This window comes from Nyctibius grandis, chromosome 12 (genome assembly GCF_013368605.1).
Source record: "Nyctibius grandis isolate bNycGra1 chromosome 12, bNycGra1.pri, whole genome shotgun sequence".
In the NCBI taxonomy this organism is placed as follows: domain Eukaryota; kingdom Metazoa; phylum Chordata; class Aves; order Nyctibiiformes; family Nyctibiidae; genus Nyctibius; species Nyctibius grandis.
This window is the reverse complement of record NC_090669.1, coordinates 18,014,764-18,032,337: the sequence shown is the minus strand read 5'-3', so window position 1 is coordinate 18,032,337 and position 17,574 is coordinate 18,014,764. Positions and strand designations below refer to the sequence as shown.

General features: G+C 37.1%; 1 protein-coding gene across 1 annotated transcript in view; it reads right to left on the bottom strand.

The window, feature by feature from the left end:
• Nucleotides 1-2,834: 2,834 nt before the first annotated feature.
• The window catches only part of CDYL2 (chromodomain Y like 2), a 60,830-nt gene continuing 46,090 nt past the window's right edge, over nucleotides 2,835-17,574 (bottom strand). The window contains exons 4-7 of the mRNA XM_068411390.1: nucleotides 15,423-15,595; nucleotides 10,548-10,758; nucleotides 9,669-9,812; nucleotides 2,835-7,406 (exon numbers count right to left, since the gene is read on the bottom strand). Of these exons, the coding sequence (XP_068267491.1) occupies nucleotides 7,248-7,406; nucleotides 9,669-9,812; nucleotides 10,548-10,758; nucleotides 15,423-15,595 (687 nt within the window). The 3' untranslated portion in view covers nucleotides 2,835-7,247. The remainder of the gene's footprint in view (nucleotides 7,407-9,668; nucleotides 9,813-10,547; nucleotides 10,759-15,422; nucleotides 15,596-17,574) is intronic.

Genomic DNA, 17,574 nt, shown 5'->3' with positions numbered 1-17,574 from the left:
CCTTGCTAATTGTGTCTTTCTGATCAGTGCTACATTATTTTTTGAAGAAGATGACTACAAGATATTCCCTGTACTATTACAGTGAAGGAGTTTGCTGTGGTATCTGTCAACCACTGGGGTTGATCTAGAAGCAACTGAAGTCAGTAGGAGGATCTCCATTGATGTTGGTGGGTTTTGACTTGGATCCTCTGAATTTGTTGTAGTGACACCAGTGCCAGGAATCGATAAAGGAAAGGTGATACCGTTTAGCTGAGGATTTTTAAAGTTACCCTCTGCGTTACTTCTGCTCCATGTGGTTCATGTATTGTGGAGAAAGTGGTGTGGAGGCTTAAGTTACAGGTTTCCTTTGGGATCATGACACTCCTTTTTTCCTAGGAATGGGACATGAAGTCACATTGACAGCACTGTATCTGACACATACAAACTTCAGGTGTTAATGACCTGTCCTTCTGGAAGGAGGATATTTGCTTATTTACATGGAAATTTACTGAAGGACAGGTGAAATTGTAATTGCTAGGATTGTTCCTGACTCATTAAGTAGCATTACATCTTTTGTGCCAAGAATTTGATAAAGATGACATTCTGTAAATTATGTCATGATAAAAACTGTTGCAGTGCTTAAGATAATTAAAATCTACCACCCCTCCAACAACTGCCCAACAATTAGGGCTGCTTTCTAATAATATATAGCTGGAGATAATATATATATGTCTAGATATTCCTCTGTAACCAGTTTGTAGGAGAAAGTTGATTCTTATACTAGAAGAGTAAAAAAACTCTTCGTTGTTTCTTGTGCATTTCTGGTCTTTGCTTCATGTTCTGTGTACATTAATTTTTACCCTAATAAATGATACGCTGTTTTCTTTTCCCAAAATGAAAATTCCCTTCTTTCTCCCATACTGCTTTTGACAGTTCCAGGTAAAAATTATTGTGTCAAGCCAGATGGACTTAATAATTGGAATTCAACAAAGTCCTAAATGGTTCTGTTTTTCTTATACATCTGTAATGAGCAAATTTTGTAAACCCAAGGAAAGCGTATAAATTAAAGCAAAGATGTGCTAGCACAATTCAAATGGTTTGAATTCTAGAGCAGGTTGTTACTCTGGCTTTCTTAGTAATTTGAAACTCTCTCCATGCTATGCCTGTGGATTGGTTTTGAGGATAAGTCAGACATCAGAGTCATGAAGCGTTACATTTTATTAAGTTTTATACTCTTCTGAGGGTGTTTCATGCAACATAGGGCACCAGGGAGAGGTGAATTCCTGAAGGTAATAGGCCCAGAATTTCACCCTCTGGCTTTTTGCTCCTCAACCAAACTGCCCCCTAGTCCGACTTCTGAGACTTGATTTGCTTCGAACCCCGCCAGCCTTTGAAATGATGTCCTTCTGGTTTTCTCATGTGCTTTCACTTGCTGTTTATTCCTTTCAAAACCTCTCCGTGTTCTCTCGATATGCAACATTGTTTCTGTCTGTTATTCAAAACGCAAAATGAGAAATAGCACGTCTTAGTTTATGTAGAGCTTTGACCTGTTTGAGTGCTTTTTATATCTTAAGTGGGGATTAATACCTGCCTGCTCTTTTCTATGTGCAATTCATAGACCAGTGTTTTGTCTGCTTAGATTTGTAGACCTTCTTTATATATACTTAATGGGTTCCTCTTCCATATAGTTGGTATATAAATTTACAGCAACAAGGACTAACATTTATCTTGCTTTAAAAAACCTTGACTTATAATATTTGGATGGATTTTTAAATTTTAAATAATTTTTGCTTTCCTTTAAAAATGAGTTATTATTTAAAATAAAATTCAAGCATTGTCAATCTCTGTTAAGACCAAAACTTATCAATAAATCTGCCAGACGAGAAAGGTGTCATACTCTGTTCATCATGTGCACACTGCCTACAGTCCAGTGCAAGCTACGGTAAGTTAATTCCTGACAAGAGTCACTGTAATAAATAATTGGATTTGTTGATGGTGAATCAAGACTAAATTGCTCAATCCTCTGCTCTAAATAGCTGACCACAGTTTTTACTAACAGTGTCCATCAGTTTAAAGCTAACCAAGATAATTGCTGGAACATAGTTGTTGTCCTTTTAATCAAGTGTAGGTCATTTTTTCAGACCTTGTTCTGTAAGTAACACTGGCTCCCTGTAAAAATATCCTTCCTTTTCTGCCCCAGGCAGAAGTAATTTACAGTTACCCTTCTAATCATGGGAGATGATACATAATTTCATGGATGCTACAGCCAAACGATCACCTTGTATACAAGAGACCCCACGGAAGGACTGCCATCTATAACCATGTGGGAGGACCACAGGGTGATCCAGCTTCACAACACGTGATGGGGTTCTGGGCTGAATCTTGGCCTCTCCAGCAATACCACTGCAAAATCAAATTCCCTCACGTGGAGCCAAAATACTGTTAGTATTCGGTTCTGGGCAGATATAAAATAGTGGAAGTGATAATGGTGGAGAAGGTGTCCTAGAAGTGTATTTATAAGACAGTTCTTGGTGGTTTTCTTGGATTTGATCATGAAATGATAAATGAGATGGATCATGATAAATGATTTCAGAGAGTTCTTATTGCAGTGTCTTTTAGTGCCCTGGTTTTTGCCATTTAAAAAAAAAAAGATGATTTAAGTTTAATTTCTCTTTTTAAAAGCCTGCTGTATGCCTGTTTTCTTTTAAAAGGCAGGAGTCCATGAATAGCTTTCTCATACATAATACAAGCGTGGTGCCTACTCCTTATCACATTCATTCTGATTATGTAAAACTGAAAATCACTGCATTGAAATGAAGTTTGAATGTTTTTATTCAAAGCAGCTTCTCACAATGTATAAATACTGCATATTAACACACATGAAAAATACAACTTCTAAGGCACCCAGAAATGTGTCCATACACTAGTTACAGGACCATCAACAAATAAATTGTGTACAATTTGATCTAGACAGTCAATATTTGATATATCAGAAGATACAAGTCCCTCAGTACTGTACCAGTTTCAGAAAATATTTACAACACTGTGATATAGGGGTGCCTGTACCCTTATAATATTATAATATGTACTCATCATTACAAATATTAGAAACTGTTTTAGTCTGTTCCATGGCGTTCTGACAAAATAACTTAAGGGCCTAATTTGCAAAGTTCTACAATTAATTATTTGTGCAAGTTTTGAAAATAAATTTACATTGACATAATTTGTGAATTTTTGGTTCTTTGCTTCATCTCAGAGGTTTGGTAATAAGCCTTACCAATAGACATGCCATCCTAGCTGAACGTCACTCCTTTCCCAATAGGTCCGTGGATACATCTTTTCCCCTTACACTTGACGTGGATGAGAATGCAGTGTTTGTAGCAGAAAGAGACTATCTGATCTTCAGTACAAATGTCAGACTAGTTCACTGGCAAAGGAACTAATGCTTTGTTAGAATAATGCAGTTCTTTGGTCCTCTGTTTTTATGGAAGGCATAATATTTTTATTCACTAAAAATTGAAATCCTGTCTGTGAGTAAGCAAGCTAGTGAATGACTTTCAGTGTAGTATTTAAAGTAGCAGTAAAGAGATTTAATATGGCTTAAAACATACGGTTAATTGGGCAGACACAGATAACACATCTAGGATACCGAGTACCCAAGTGTACTATGATTAAGATTGTCTATAAGTCTCTTATGTAAACTTCTTTAGTGTCTCCTAAAGAGCGCTGGCTTTAGCCAGATTTGACTTTTATAGACCCAGCCACACAAAGCCTGAGATTAAACTACTGTGGCTGGGAGCACAAATGCACAGTTTATATATAACAAAGCCCATGCTGACAAGTCTACCTATGTTGTTCAAAAGAAACAACCCGTATTACCCTTTTCACAAGAAAAACTTAAGGCCCTGTACTCTGATTTGCTAACTTTCTTACAGCAATTATTTGGGGAAGTCCTTAGTACTACATAAGAAATTATGTAGCTTTAAAGATTTCTTGTACCTAATGGTAAGGCTTATTCACAAATGCAATACATTTATAAATTACATTTAAAACTGTAAAGGCTGGCAAAATAATAATAAAAAAAAGAACAAAATAAAACAAACCCCAACCAAAATTGTCTGTTTATCCCTAACATTAAAAGAGCATTTTATTTCAATGAAAAACTATTGGCACAAAACCATTATCTTATAGATTAAAAGAACAGTTAATAGTAGTGAAAAAGATTGCCTAAAACGCATACCCTAACCTACCACAGAAATATAAAAGTTTATATTCTGAAAATATATACTGTATTAAAGTTTGTAAGCTTATTCATTTAAACAGAAATGTACTGAAATAGTAAACTAAGCAACACTTATCTACAGCAAAAATATACATGCAGGACAACACAAAATAAATTGCTTACCTTTAATATCTACAAATGCAAAACTGTAGATTGTACAAAACAATTTACACAAGAATAAAATAACATACTTAACAACAAATTGCATTTATAATCTTAAATACGGTGAATATTAGTAAAGGTACCCAGACTAATATGTACAGTACATCTAGATATCTGAATACCTAGTAAGGACAGAAACACAAGAGAAAATTGATTCTGATCTTTAAATACTGGAAAAGAAGCTTTTGACATTGTTATTACTCTTTTTTGAAGGGAAAATAGATTCCGTGAAAACTAGATTGTAACTGTATAGATATGAATAATTAAAAATGTTAACTATGGTTAGCGCTTGCTTTAATGGAAAAATAATTATAGAAAATGTATTATTTCAACCATTCCTTTGTCATAAAAAATGCTAAGATACAGATATCTGAAAATTCAGATGAAATGATGCAGTTTAAAGGTCTAACAACTTATGATTCTTCTCTGTTCAAAAATCTCATATGGAAAGCATACCTTCACACTGCTGAGCAATTTTTCTATATTTATCTACAAAAAACAAGCATAGTATTGAAATAAACTTCCTAATATCTTATTAGCACATGATTAGGAGTTATGGCTCTCTGGACGGGAATAAAGGAAAGAAAGGAAATTGAGGAATTGTGGTACTTTCCATTGCTTTTTTTTTCTTCTTTTTTTTTTTTTTTTTCTGAAGCCATATGCTGGAGGCCTGATTGTGCAAACACGTATGCATGTGAGTGGTTTTCACTTGAGTAATCCCTCTCATCTTAAGGGCACTGCCGTATAGGGGGCTCACGTGCGCACCCTGGCATAGCAGGGGGTCCTGCGGCCTCGATCCAGGCAAGCCTTTGCGCGTGTGTGCTGTGCCATTGCTGGCAGGTTGTGGAAATAAGCAAGTATCAGTATAAAACAAGTGGTGCATCCATCACTTCAAATAGTTATTGAGAGAGTTCTGTTTCAGACATTTAAAAATAAGTTTCAAATAGTTATTGAGAGAGTTCTGTTTCAGACATTTAAAAATAAGTTACTTGTTTCAATAAGTTTTTTTTAAAACACTTACATGAGGCTAATTAGAAGCCAGATGTTGTCTTTTTAATGAAGAATTTCCATGAGAACTTCTGTCTTTAGGGTAATGATTTCCTTAAAATTCAGTGGTACAATTAGGCCATAGAAACAGCAATTTCAATTATTTGTGGAAAAAGAAATGTTGTATTAATGTGTTGAAGGCTACTGTTTACTATAATCACCTGTTCGTTAACTTTACAAAGGCTCTGTTGAAACTCTTCATGGAAATACTGGGCGGGAGAAAACGTAGCAGCCTCATTTGCAGAGGCTGAGACCATAACCAAGTCACTGAGCTCAAGGATGGAGAGCAAGTGCACAAATTACAAAGCAAACAAATGTGCAAAGCTTCTGCTTCAAGAGGTTTTAATTTGGGCATACTAAAATGGCAGGTGAAGTCACAGAGCGTGCTTGTGATATTTCCATATTAATTGCCTTACTAGCAAGACAGAAATGAGAGCGATCCAGTGTTCAGAAGTCAGTCAGTGTCACTGAAAAGTACTAGGATCACATTCTAAAATAGCAGACTGGATTTTTGTCGTTTATTGTGGACTACTTTTATGGATAGCCATAAGTTCTTGTAACAGATGGTGGGGTGGCCAGATGTGGAGAGCTGGGAAAAGCAAAACAAAACCTCTCCCTCCACTTAGTTCAATACCTAGCACCTTGTATAAACTGTTGGCCCACACCCAAAGGCCTCCAGAGCAGAAATTATCTCACACCTGAGGAATCAGGCAACTAGACTAAGGCTCATAAGGATTTGCTTTTAGACTTCAGACCAAAAGGGGATGTTTAAACCTGAAAAACAGTACGATGCCACATAACGGCACCACTCACCCTGTTACTGACATCCGGCTAACAGGACTATAGTAAACTTAAATAAAGCATCTTGTTGGCAAGCCCTTCAATGCTCCTCAAGAAGGCAGAAAGTGAAGAGAGACTTAGGAGGGACTCACTGTTTCAGAATCCACTTTTTTCCCCTTAACCCTGGCAAATTAATCTATTTCATACATTTTTTGTACAATTTTGCACATAGAGAAGCATGCACGTGGCTGTTTCTTTTACTGCCCACAGCATTCTGTGTGTTTTCTATATATTCTTTATTTTTCTACACAATTTGCTGCTAAAAATGTGTTTGCGTTCCCATGCGATGCCATTAATTCAGTCAAGGGAAGTATGAAAATAAGATCTGTGATCAATAAACAGCTGAATATGAACACAAAATAAATAAGTTAAATAAATTCAACAAAGAAAAAAATTCTAGTACTTTTTTTGTAAAACTAACTTTACATATTATACATATAAATTATCAGATTTTTCCATTACACTGTTAGAACTTAGAAAAAATAATTAAAATATTTCTAAAGCATGGTACTTGGGTCTACAAAATATTGTGCTGACCCAGTTTTTAGATTGAGCCCTCTATGTCAGCCCAGATGTGTTGCAAGAGCAAGAATAAGTTAAGAAGTACAGACGAAATAAATCATTACAGATGCCTTATTGGGCCTCAGTGGTGCTTCTCAAGCACATGGAATGTATACTTTTATCTGGATGAGCATGTGAAAGATGCAGCCCTCTGTAGAGATTATGTGCACTGAACAAGCCTGCCTACGTCTCGGTTACACAAAACCAAACCAGCTACAAGCAGCTGTGTAGCTCACAAGGAAATCGACACAACCATATGTATTAGGATACACTGTCACAAATTCCTCAATGATGCATTGCCTCTGCTTTTCAAACACAGGTAATGTTTGACTCTGTTCACAAGGGGAGCATTTTCTCTTTAAGTTAGGCCAAGACATCAGACTTCATAAATTTTGTCTTGCAAGTAGCTGAATAACGAATCCAGTCCTTTGGAAGAGCTCCACAGCTGTTTTAACATCTGACACTCTTTCTCATTCACATCTTCAAGTCCGGATTTCAGGAAGCTCCGCACAAGACATTTGGACTCTTCCAATACCTAAAGCCAAAATATCGCTCAGTATTTCATTTTGAATCTGACAAAATTATTACAGATAATGGCATGAACATAATTTTTACACTACTGAGACTGTTTTACTATCTAAATAACTCCTTTGGGCACAGAAATCAGATTTGATTTACAGCCATAACTCCACTTGCTGATGGTCAGCATCTTTAAGAATGAAGGACTTCTGAGGTTTATGCGTTAGTGCCAACATTTTTAAAAGGAATGAGGGATTCTGAAGTACCTTAGTTTATTGAAGGTCTGCCATGAAGGACAAGAAGGAGCTGAACTCCCTCCTGTTGAAAATGTGATCCCTTGAAATGAAAATGTGTGAGGTATGATACATTGGCTACCTGTTTTCTGGAAGGTAGTCTTTAAGGTTACAGAGATTGGAAACCCAAATGTGCATGTCCATCATCTTTAACAATTTTCCTTCATGCATCATTTCCTTATCAAAACAGAAATTAATAGGAAAGGGCCTTTACTGCAAATACCTTTTAAAGTTTATTTACTTACTTTTTATAAAAGTGAAATATTTTATAAAAGAAGGCTGTTAAGCAAAACAAGCACCCTCTGACTGTGTTCTGGAGTTAGATCTGCTTAGCAGATACAAATAGTCATAACAAATCACCTAAGGTCTTTGCAATGGAAAGCCCAATCTCAAGCCCTTAGTAATTGCTGCAAATTCTGAAAGGCACGAACAGCAGGTCCATGGTTGCTCCCATAGTTCAGCTTGTCTTTCCCTGACCCATTTTTAGACACATTGAGATTGCCTTCTTTAAAATTCTTTTTGAAATACGTAACACCAGTATGTATCTCACAAGGAACCCAACTAGGCAGACAAAACCATTAATAATTCATATGTTATTGATTTTTTGGGGGCAGAAAACTTAATGTAAACGAATACAGTGTTTATTGTAAGGGAGATGCGTACTCTCCACTCAGCTTTGTCAACACCTACATGTTAAGCCCAGTTCCTATCTGTTTTAGGTTACAACACTGCTATTCCAAAATAGTATTTCCCTTTAACTCAAGTAAATGGTGTTAATTGCAAATCGCGGGGCCTGTGTATTTTGTTTTGGACTGTTTGTGAACAAGTATCCGCAGTGATCTTGGATGAGCTCATCATTGTTTTTGTGACTTCAACCTGATTTGCATTTAGGACGTCAGAGAGCAAATCTAGTCTTTGACGGTTTTAACTCTCATCTTTGTCCACAAGTTAGCACCAGTCTTCCTAACAGGTCTGAAGAGAAAATTTCATTGGCAGCCAATAACAGTGAAGAAAGCAAGAATTCACAGTAAGGGCCAGAGGTGTTCCCAACTCATATAATACATGTTATATCAGCATGATCAAATAAGCTTATGCTACATTTCCAGAGTTTCATTCTGAAACTCTTTTATGAGATCTAATCTACACTTCATTTAATTAAAAATCTCCTGTGTCTCTACCTTCTCTTTTACAATGGATCTTTTAAATGAAACTGGGGGATGCTAGGCCAGTTTCAGGCATAAGAAGTATAGCAAGAAACTCCAACAATTTACACTTCAGTTAGTACAGTTTTATTGCAGCCAGTATCACTTTCTTCACTGAATTTTTTTTAAACAAAGATGTGCCCAGAACAGGACTGGATCTGCCTGAAGGGAAAAAACCTTAGGAAGGGAAAATAGGAAAGGATCTTCTTCCAACTTTTATGTACACGCAAGGGAAGTTATAATACACTGTGACCAGATTGTGTTCAAATCCCTCTGTGTCTGGATCTCACCTCTCCTTCACAGCAGAGGTTAGCTGGCACTATCCTACCCTTCTGGTGCGCTGTGTAGAACATTTTGCAGAATCAGGAACTAGGCAGGTGCAGAAAAGAAGGCAGACTCAGCTGAAACATAGTAGGCCAGGACTCCGTGAAAGGCAAATATATTTTCTTACTGCCCTACAGAGATTTCCCAGTACAGTTGTATAGTTTCAGACTCTTCCACCCTCCTGAACGAAACCTATGCTAAAATCCCCTTTCAAAATCTGAGGCAAGGAGGTTCCACTCAGACTGAATGAATGTGAAGATGGGGAAAGGAAACGATCCTCCCTGCCACTGAAAAATGGGAAACTCCATGAGCTCACTGATCCCTATCCAGATTTTCTGTTGCTAGCCCTCTTCCACAGGTGTGGTTGTGGAAACTGAGGATCTGCCATGTGATGAGCCTTGGGAGCACCCCTTGCCTTTGTGAAATGTAATTTAAACACAAAGGAGTTTGATTTCTTACCACTGCACTGCAGGATGCCATTTCTTTCACACGTAGCATCACTTCTTGGCTAAATGTTGTTGGCCAAAATACTTGTGACACCAGTCCTCTGCTGCAGGCTTCCTGTGCTGTCAGCTTTCTCCCACAGAACAACATTTCATTTGCCTGTGAAACCAAAAGATTACTTGTGATCTTGGGTTATAATTCCCTTAAAAAATTTTCCATACTTGCCTGCTGGTTTCAAGATTAAATTTATAAATGGTCTCCTGTATCTTTCCATGCTGCAAAACACTTAAAAAGGAGTTTCGGTAGCTATTTCAGGATTGTGCAGGTGGCCAGAGCACATCATGGGTTTCATTTAAGAGAAATGTGCTGGTATGCATGATGAATCTGTATGGCTGATTTTACAAGATTAACTGTCAGTGATACAGTGATACAGTGCCAAGAGTCACAGAACCTAGTATGAAATACTTTGTGGGGCAAATTCTGCTTTGTTATACTGGTAAAAACTAAGCAACCTTACTGGAAATATTATGGATTGTCTTTAGAGAGCAGAGAGTATTATCTTGCTCTGTTACTGCACAATCCTAACACAATACAGACAAGGACTCTACAACATTATTCTGCTAATGCATTTCTTCCCCTTCCTACCATGATCTTGACAATCTTTGCTTTTTCAACCTGTGTTCAATCTTTCTTAGGTACAGCATCTGTAGTATATTGAATTCTGAGGTCATCTTGTGATAAGAAATTGGTAGGGATTAGATGAACTTTCCACAGATTCATTTCCATTCATGACAACTAAAAGAAACAGTTGTTTTCTGGTTTACTTTTTAAAGAGAGAAAGAAGAGCATGAATTTAAGAAAGGTTCTTCAGCAATTTAAGGTAGAAAATCTTACCAGTGCAACACCCAGAATTTGTGGGAATGTGTACGATGAGCAGCCAGCTGGGGTGAGTCGGATTGTTGCATATGGTGTCTGAAACCATGCCTTCTCACTTGCCCAAACGATATCACATAGTGGTAAAATAGAAGCTCCTAACCCAAGAGCAGGGCCGTTGATAGCAACCACAATTGGCTTCTTAAATTGAATAAAAGCTTTTACAAAATCCCTAAAATAAAAAATAAAAGAAAGATCTTGAATACAGAGGTAACTCTTAGATAAATACTCAAGCTTAAAGTACTTAATCTGAAAACAAATTAGAACCACAGATGAACACAATAAATGCCATGGCCCAGTTTTATGAGGTCAGATTTGCCAGATAATTTCTAGTTTGCACATGGAAAATTTTGCTCATATTTAGTTATTTAATCTTTATGAGTACCTGGGATATTAAATAGTTTTGTATATGTTGTATAAGAACTGACTCTTGTACTTTTTGCAGAAGGGTTTGGTTAGGTTTAGTTTTACTTCTGGACCAGTAACTCATGAGTTTGTACACATAGCGCTTCTCAGTTTGTTCCCCAATGGCTAGTATGGATTCTGATGATCTGGTTTGGCTAACTTGATGAACATATTACAGTGTGAAAGACAGGAAACTCATAGGTGGATTGCTGAATATTTATTTTTTTGAAAAGGTTCTCCTATGTCAAGGTTACTGCAAGTCCTGTCAATGGATTGGGAGATAGTAAATGTTTACGGCATACAGCGGAAAGCACAAGACCTACAAAGGGGAGTCAGAGAGAAAGAAAAATGTTTGAACATAGAAAGAATTAAGTGAGTGATCTGTTGGGTCTTCATTGCAAATGTCTTTGGCAAAGACATAACAAAGTAGATGCCCTTGCCTGCCTACAAGAGTAAATGTGAAGCCACAGGAAATAAAGGGGAAGTGAATGTGACCAGATTCATCTGGATCAATGAACTAGAACATGTTAAATTCTGTGCAATGAAGAAATATTTAAAATAAGTTACCTACCAGCAACTGTGGAAAGACATCTGTTGAATGGAACAGCCTACACGCCAATTAGGAAAAAGCGTGAGTGTAATTGTGGGCAAATTATGGGCTCCAGCAGCTCAGTGCACAGCAGGTATATGGAGGCAAACGAGATGCTCCATTACTTTAGAAAAGAGACATGTATAAATAAAATTAAAAACAAAAGAGGAGATTCTGCTCCTGCACTGGGTATTCATTAGATCCAGAGTGCATCTTTGCTGACAGATTTTAGGAAAGAACATTTTGTCAAATATGCCCTTTGATGAGTTGCAGCTCTCCTACTGAGGTCAAAAAGATCTAGATTTCTGTATCTGAGAACTGGAGGTGTGCCTTGCAGGTTAGAGTGCCGATTTGGCAGAAAAATGGAAATCATACTGAAGATAAGTATTTTATTGGACTGAAGTGCAAGGGCATTGGCTGTATTTTAAATGAAAATGAAGAGTCTGAGGTGACTCAGCATTAAATGTTCAATGAATGAGTTCTGTTTTTCATGCTATCTAGTAAGGAGTTGATTTTTGACCATGGGAAAACAGAGACTCAGGGGAATCGATGCAGCTCTGTTCACACAGTGAGTAATAAAACAGAAGATCAGAGGCAAGACAAAGAGAGTGAAGTAAGGAACATCATATTTGTCTGTTCAAGACCATTTCTTTCTAGAGGATAGCAGGGTTAAGGAGAGTTGTGATTCATTTTTGTTTGCAGAAGTAATGCTCTTCCCTTATCTCATCATTTCTTCTGTTGTTTATGGTTGAGTAATGACTGTGGATCACTGCACCTGATCAATGCCAGAATTTTGGGAACCTTAGCAGTTAAGCAAGTAAGCCTTTCAAGTAGGACTACAGATGGGAACAGGGATGTGGTGAATGATAGGTAAAATAAACTATGGATAAGTGATGGCAGCAGATCTGAGGATCATGTGGAGGCAGAAGAAAACAGTGTTGTGGAGAAAAGCAGGAGGCATGTGGTGATAAATGGGACTGGAAGTGAATATGGAAAAGCAATAAGGGATGTGGAGAGGAAACAGTTAGAGGATGGGGAAGAAGAATAAAGCAGAACACATTAACGGAGGGGAAAGGTTGAAGGAAATGGGAAATCTTCGTATCAGTGAGCAGGAAGGGAGGACCTGGAGATGGGGAGAAAGTGCAAGAGAACATTGAGAAGACATAATGAGCCTCTGTCATGAGGAAAGGATGGGGAGCACAGAGGATGGTGCAATGGATGGGTATGGAACATGCCACCTATAGGATGGAGTGGAAGGCTAAAATATTGGGAACTTGTGAGGAGAACAAATGCCTGCATTTGGTCTACAGAAGCTGCAGTGTCCAGCACTCCACTTATCTGTGTTCCCTGTTTTGTATGTTATTTGTTTCAGTGAGTCGTCTTTGTACCTTGGCATGTTTCCATGTGTCCAAACCATAAGTTCACACATGTAGCTTCTGGGCTAGAAGATCCTTGTTTCAACTCAAGGCAGTCTTTGGAAAGGACTTAAAATCGTAACCGTTGTACAGTAGAGCCAGAAGCTCAAAGATAGGAAAAAGTCTCATATGCAGAAGGCTTTTGGTTTTGCTAGAGATATCTGGGAAGTTGACCATCAAATACGCTTTGGGATGCTCAGATACCTCTGCATCATTGCAGAGGTCTTGCTGCAGATCAGGGCTCATAAGTATGTCAAAGGCTATAAAGCAGTTGAGCAAGTAAAGTCATCCTTTGTTTTCTTCTGAGCACACCCAGAATTTTATGTATTGGGTCACATAACAATGCCCGACTGATGAGGTGACAAGGGAGACTGATGCAGGGAATGCCTTCCAGCGAGTCTTCCAACTGCAGGGCTCTGTAGGCCACATATGCACAGTTGCAGTGCAGTCTGTCTGTCTGCCTTCTCCCTGCTCCAGGAGTGCAGTGCCAGACACACGTCTGGATGATGGCAGCTCAGGCTGATGGATCTATGCTCAGGAGCTGGAGAAAGAAGCTACAGTGCCATCCTTCTATGAGTTGCAAGCCCCAAAGGCAGTGGATGGGGACAGGGGCCAAATGAATAAACCACTCGTGAGATGCAACTTGATGGGTATTTAAACTTCAGTTTTAACTTGTGATCAGTATACGACATCCATACTTTGGAAAGGGGAAACACACGGTAAGCAAGATTCTAATTTCGTTTTGACACAAGTCTAACTTGATGCAAAGCAGTGGAGGCAGAGATCCGTTCATGTGTTTTAGGACATCCTAACCACTGAAAAAGTGAAGTGTACATTTTTTTCTACTCTTATTACAGTACATTTTCCATGAGTTGAGTCCTTTGTTCAAAGAAAGTACAGAGAGCGCTAAATGGAAAACGTAGTGTATTGTTTCCAGAAGTACAATAAAAATCTATTATTTCCAGTGGGCCTGAAGCCGACATTCTCGACAAGGAGCAGTACATTGTACCAGTATTTCAAGAGTGTTCTGTAAGTCCAAGGATGGAAAAACTGAGTATCATAGTCTGGCTTATACTCATTTAAACGTTGAATTGATAAGTGTACCTGTATATTAAATGTGTGTAGATAAATGTATACATGTGTAACAATACCTATCTACACAATATTTACATGAATAATATTAAATTTGGATTGTTTAATGGAGTGTGAGTGTGCCTGTGTTCTCAAACAAGAATAGTGATTTTCTTCCCTCATGGTTTTTTTGGTTCCACATTATTAAAAATCCCTCACATTAAAAAAAAAAATTAGGATGTGTCCTTCAAACGGTTTTTCTTTTTTTAAATATCACTACATGATATTCAAGCATAGCTAGGGTCTTGAAAACAGGTCATAATTTATTATATTTAAGAAGCACATTTTAAATTCTTTCAAAATAATTACTACTTTGAGAATTTCAAAAGTATTAAACTGAGAATCCAAACTGACCTGCAGTAGTTGTAACTATGATAATTGGTGGTTAATACGTGTCATGTAACAACTAAACCTCATCTTGTGTTATACTAATACATCCAAAATATAGATCGGTTGTAAAACAAATTCTTTAATATTCCTTCACAGAATTGTTGCATGACGTTTTAAAGCTCTCAGAAGAATAATATTGACTTGTAGGAAGTGGGGGGGAAAAAAAGGGACCAAACCCTCTCCTTGTACAGACTGGTGAAATACCATTGGCTTTAGTGGATTAATGTCGATTTATACTGGAAGAGCTGGCAAATATGTATAAAGTATACCTGGTGGATAATGGAAATATTTGGTGATGTATTAGGCAGATTGATTTGTAGACACTGCATGTCATAAACCCTGGATTTCTATCAAGGTAATGTGATATATATAAGGAAAGTCACATTTTAGTTATGAAAATAAAACTACATTTACATATATATTAAGTAATTTAAGTTTAAGAAAAAGAGTGGAGACCCTTCTAATAAGGTGCTGAAATACAGTGGCAGACTGCTATTTCAACAGAATACGAGTAAGCCATGGATTCCCATTTGCACTGAAATTCATTAAAATTATGATCATTAAAACAAGTGAAATGTCTGCCTTTCAGGAACCACTTTAGAACATGAAGCAATAGCTGATTTGGAAAAACAACAACAAAGTTGTATTTGAATTTGGAGGAATGATTTGAAATATTAAATACAGAGAAGTGGAATAAAATAAATCCCTGTGAATATTAGCACTGGAATAAATGTGCTTTCTTTTCTAGTAAGGAGAGGTCCAAGGTTCTTCTTAGTAAAAAATTTGTAGGACTATAATTAGAATGCAATCAACACTTAAATATACAACATTTTTGGACCTGATAAATATCTTTATAATCACACACTGCATTTCATAATTTAGAGATCATAGGTAAGCTTGGGTCACCTTATAGCTTCTGCAATCCTAGTGCTTTCCTTTCTTCTGTCATTGGATAACCTGCCAATTAAATATGAGTAATCTAGGCCACTACAGAATACACTTCCCACTGCGCTGAGAAGTAAGAGTTTACTGTCATCAGCTGATGCATTGCACAATGCTCTCCGAACTTCCTTCATGATCTGTGGATAAAGAAAAGTAAACAATTCGACATGCATGCCGTTGCAATATCATTTCCCTAGTTTTACAAACCTTATTGATTTTGAGAGACTTAAATTTTGGGCACTATTAATACTTACATCAATTATATATATTTATATAATTTTAATAGAATGATAACACTGAGAGTTTACAAAATATATTCTTTTTGGAAGTGCTTTGTAGATGCTTACTAATTCAAAGAGTTTTTAGGACTTGGCTGTTCTTTGCTTATTCTATGGGAAATTCTAGCTAGCTTATGCTATTTGATTGCAATTTAATAATTTCAAATATCACTTTTTTATTGTCATTGTGTATATTCAGCGTACATCACTGTATCCTCAGTAACACGGTTACCACAACAATAGCCTATTAACCTCAACAGGTTGTAAGCAAAATCTATAAACCCCAGTTTTCAGTTCTTCAACTACTTTGGTTTATATGACTTGAACCAGAGCAAGGCAGGACAAGAGGACATCATATACATCAACATGACAAATATATTATTCATTTTTCTGTGGTCAGTGATATTGTTAAAAGCCACTTGAGAGAGAGACATTTTTACACTCTGATTTACAACTGGAATTGCACCATAAATCAAACCTAATCAAAATCTGTATAGAATTGAGCTGCTGGTATTGTAAGAAAATGCCCTTTCATCTGAGCAGAACTGTTTTTCCTAACGATTTTTAAAAGGAAATATTATTTCATAAACTTCTGATGGGTAACTTCTTGTTTGGTCACAGTTCAGTGTAGTTTGTAACTGTAATTGATTTCAGCTGTTTCAGATTCCCCTCTTCTCTTTAGTGATCTGCTCCTACTGAAGCAGGGCCACGATTTCACCTAGTGCGACACTTTATAAGCTTAAACATACTGATGTGTTGAAGTATCTCTTATACACAAGGTCCTGTTGAGCCAAATTTTTCTCTTCTGCACTGAAAGGTTTGCTGTTAGTGTAAATTTAGGTAAAAGATAGCAAAATGTGGTTGGGGGATTAAATATGGTTTCCAAGTGAAAGAAAACCAGGATTTTTAGCTTGTGATTATTTTTGTTCGCTATTTTCTGTTTCCAAAAATTCTTCAGGTCTCTGAAGTGCCTTATTTAAGAAATGTCCCTAAACACAGAACAGAAGTTTTATTTATACCATTCTAGGTAGCCTTTTATTAGAAATCCGGTGGCTTGTGAGACCAAGCTTGAACTTGGATATTCAAACCATGCAGTGCAAGGCTACCTGCCTGCTTTCCATCTGTGTTTGCATTAAAATGATTGTTACTGGCGGCTGAGACCAGGACATGAGAAAGCAGGTGGTGAACTTTTAGATGCTTCACTTTTACAAGTGCACTTCAGAATGCCTGTAATACCGAGTATGTGACAGTGGGTGGAAGTGAAGTAATTAAAAGCAGCAGAATTTAGAAGTGTATTTGAAATTCTTGTGCAGGTACAAAAATGTCATCAGCGATTTTACACGTATTGTTTATTCTCAGAGTCTTAGAGGCTGTCTCAGCCCTCAGTTCGTAAAAACATACCAAACCCGCACATTTTGTAAAGGGGAAACAAAGGAAAAAACCCCTAAATCCTCTGTTCAAAGTTAAAAAAGAAACTTTAGAAGGTGGTAGATGTTAGAATAAAAAAAGATAATGTGTTTTCATTCTCCTCGTTCTATGTGAATGCAAGATTTTACTCTTAGTTTATTCTAAATGTTCTCAAAATCTGCTCTTTCTTAGGGAGGATGTATAAATAATATCAGAGAATCAGTCAAACAGTTTTATATACAATGAGGAGTGTTGCTTTAAATTTGATGCCACGATATGACACTTCATTCAGCAAGTTTCTTTACTCTTCCCCTTCCTCCAGTGATATCTGCATAGGTACCATCTCTTTGATGTTACCACTGCTATCCTTCAAACACATCATTCCCATTACAAACCTGGCTCTTTTTTATCTTACCCCTCATTGACTTGGA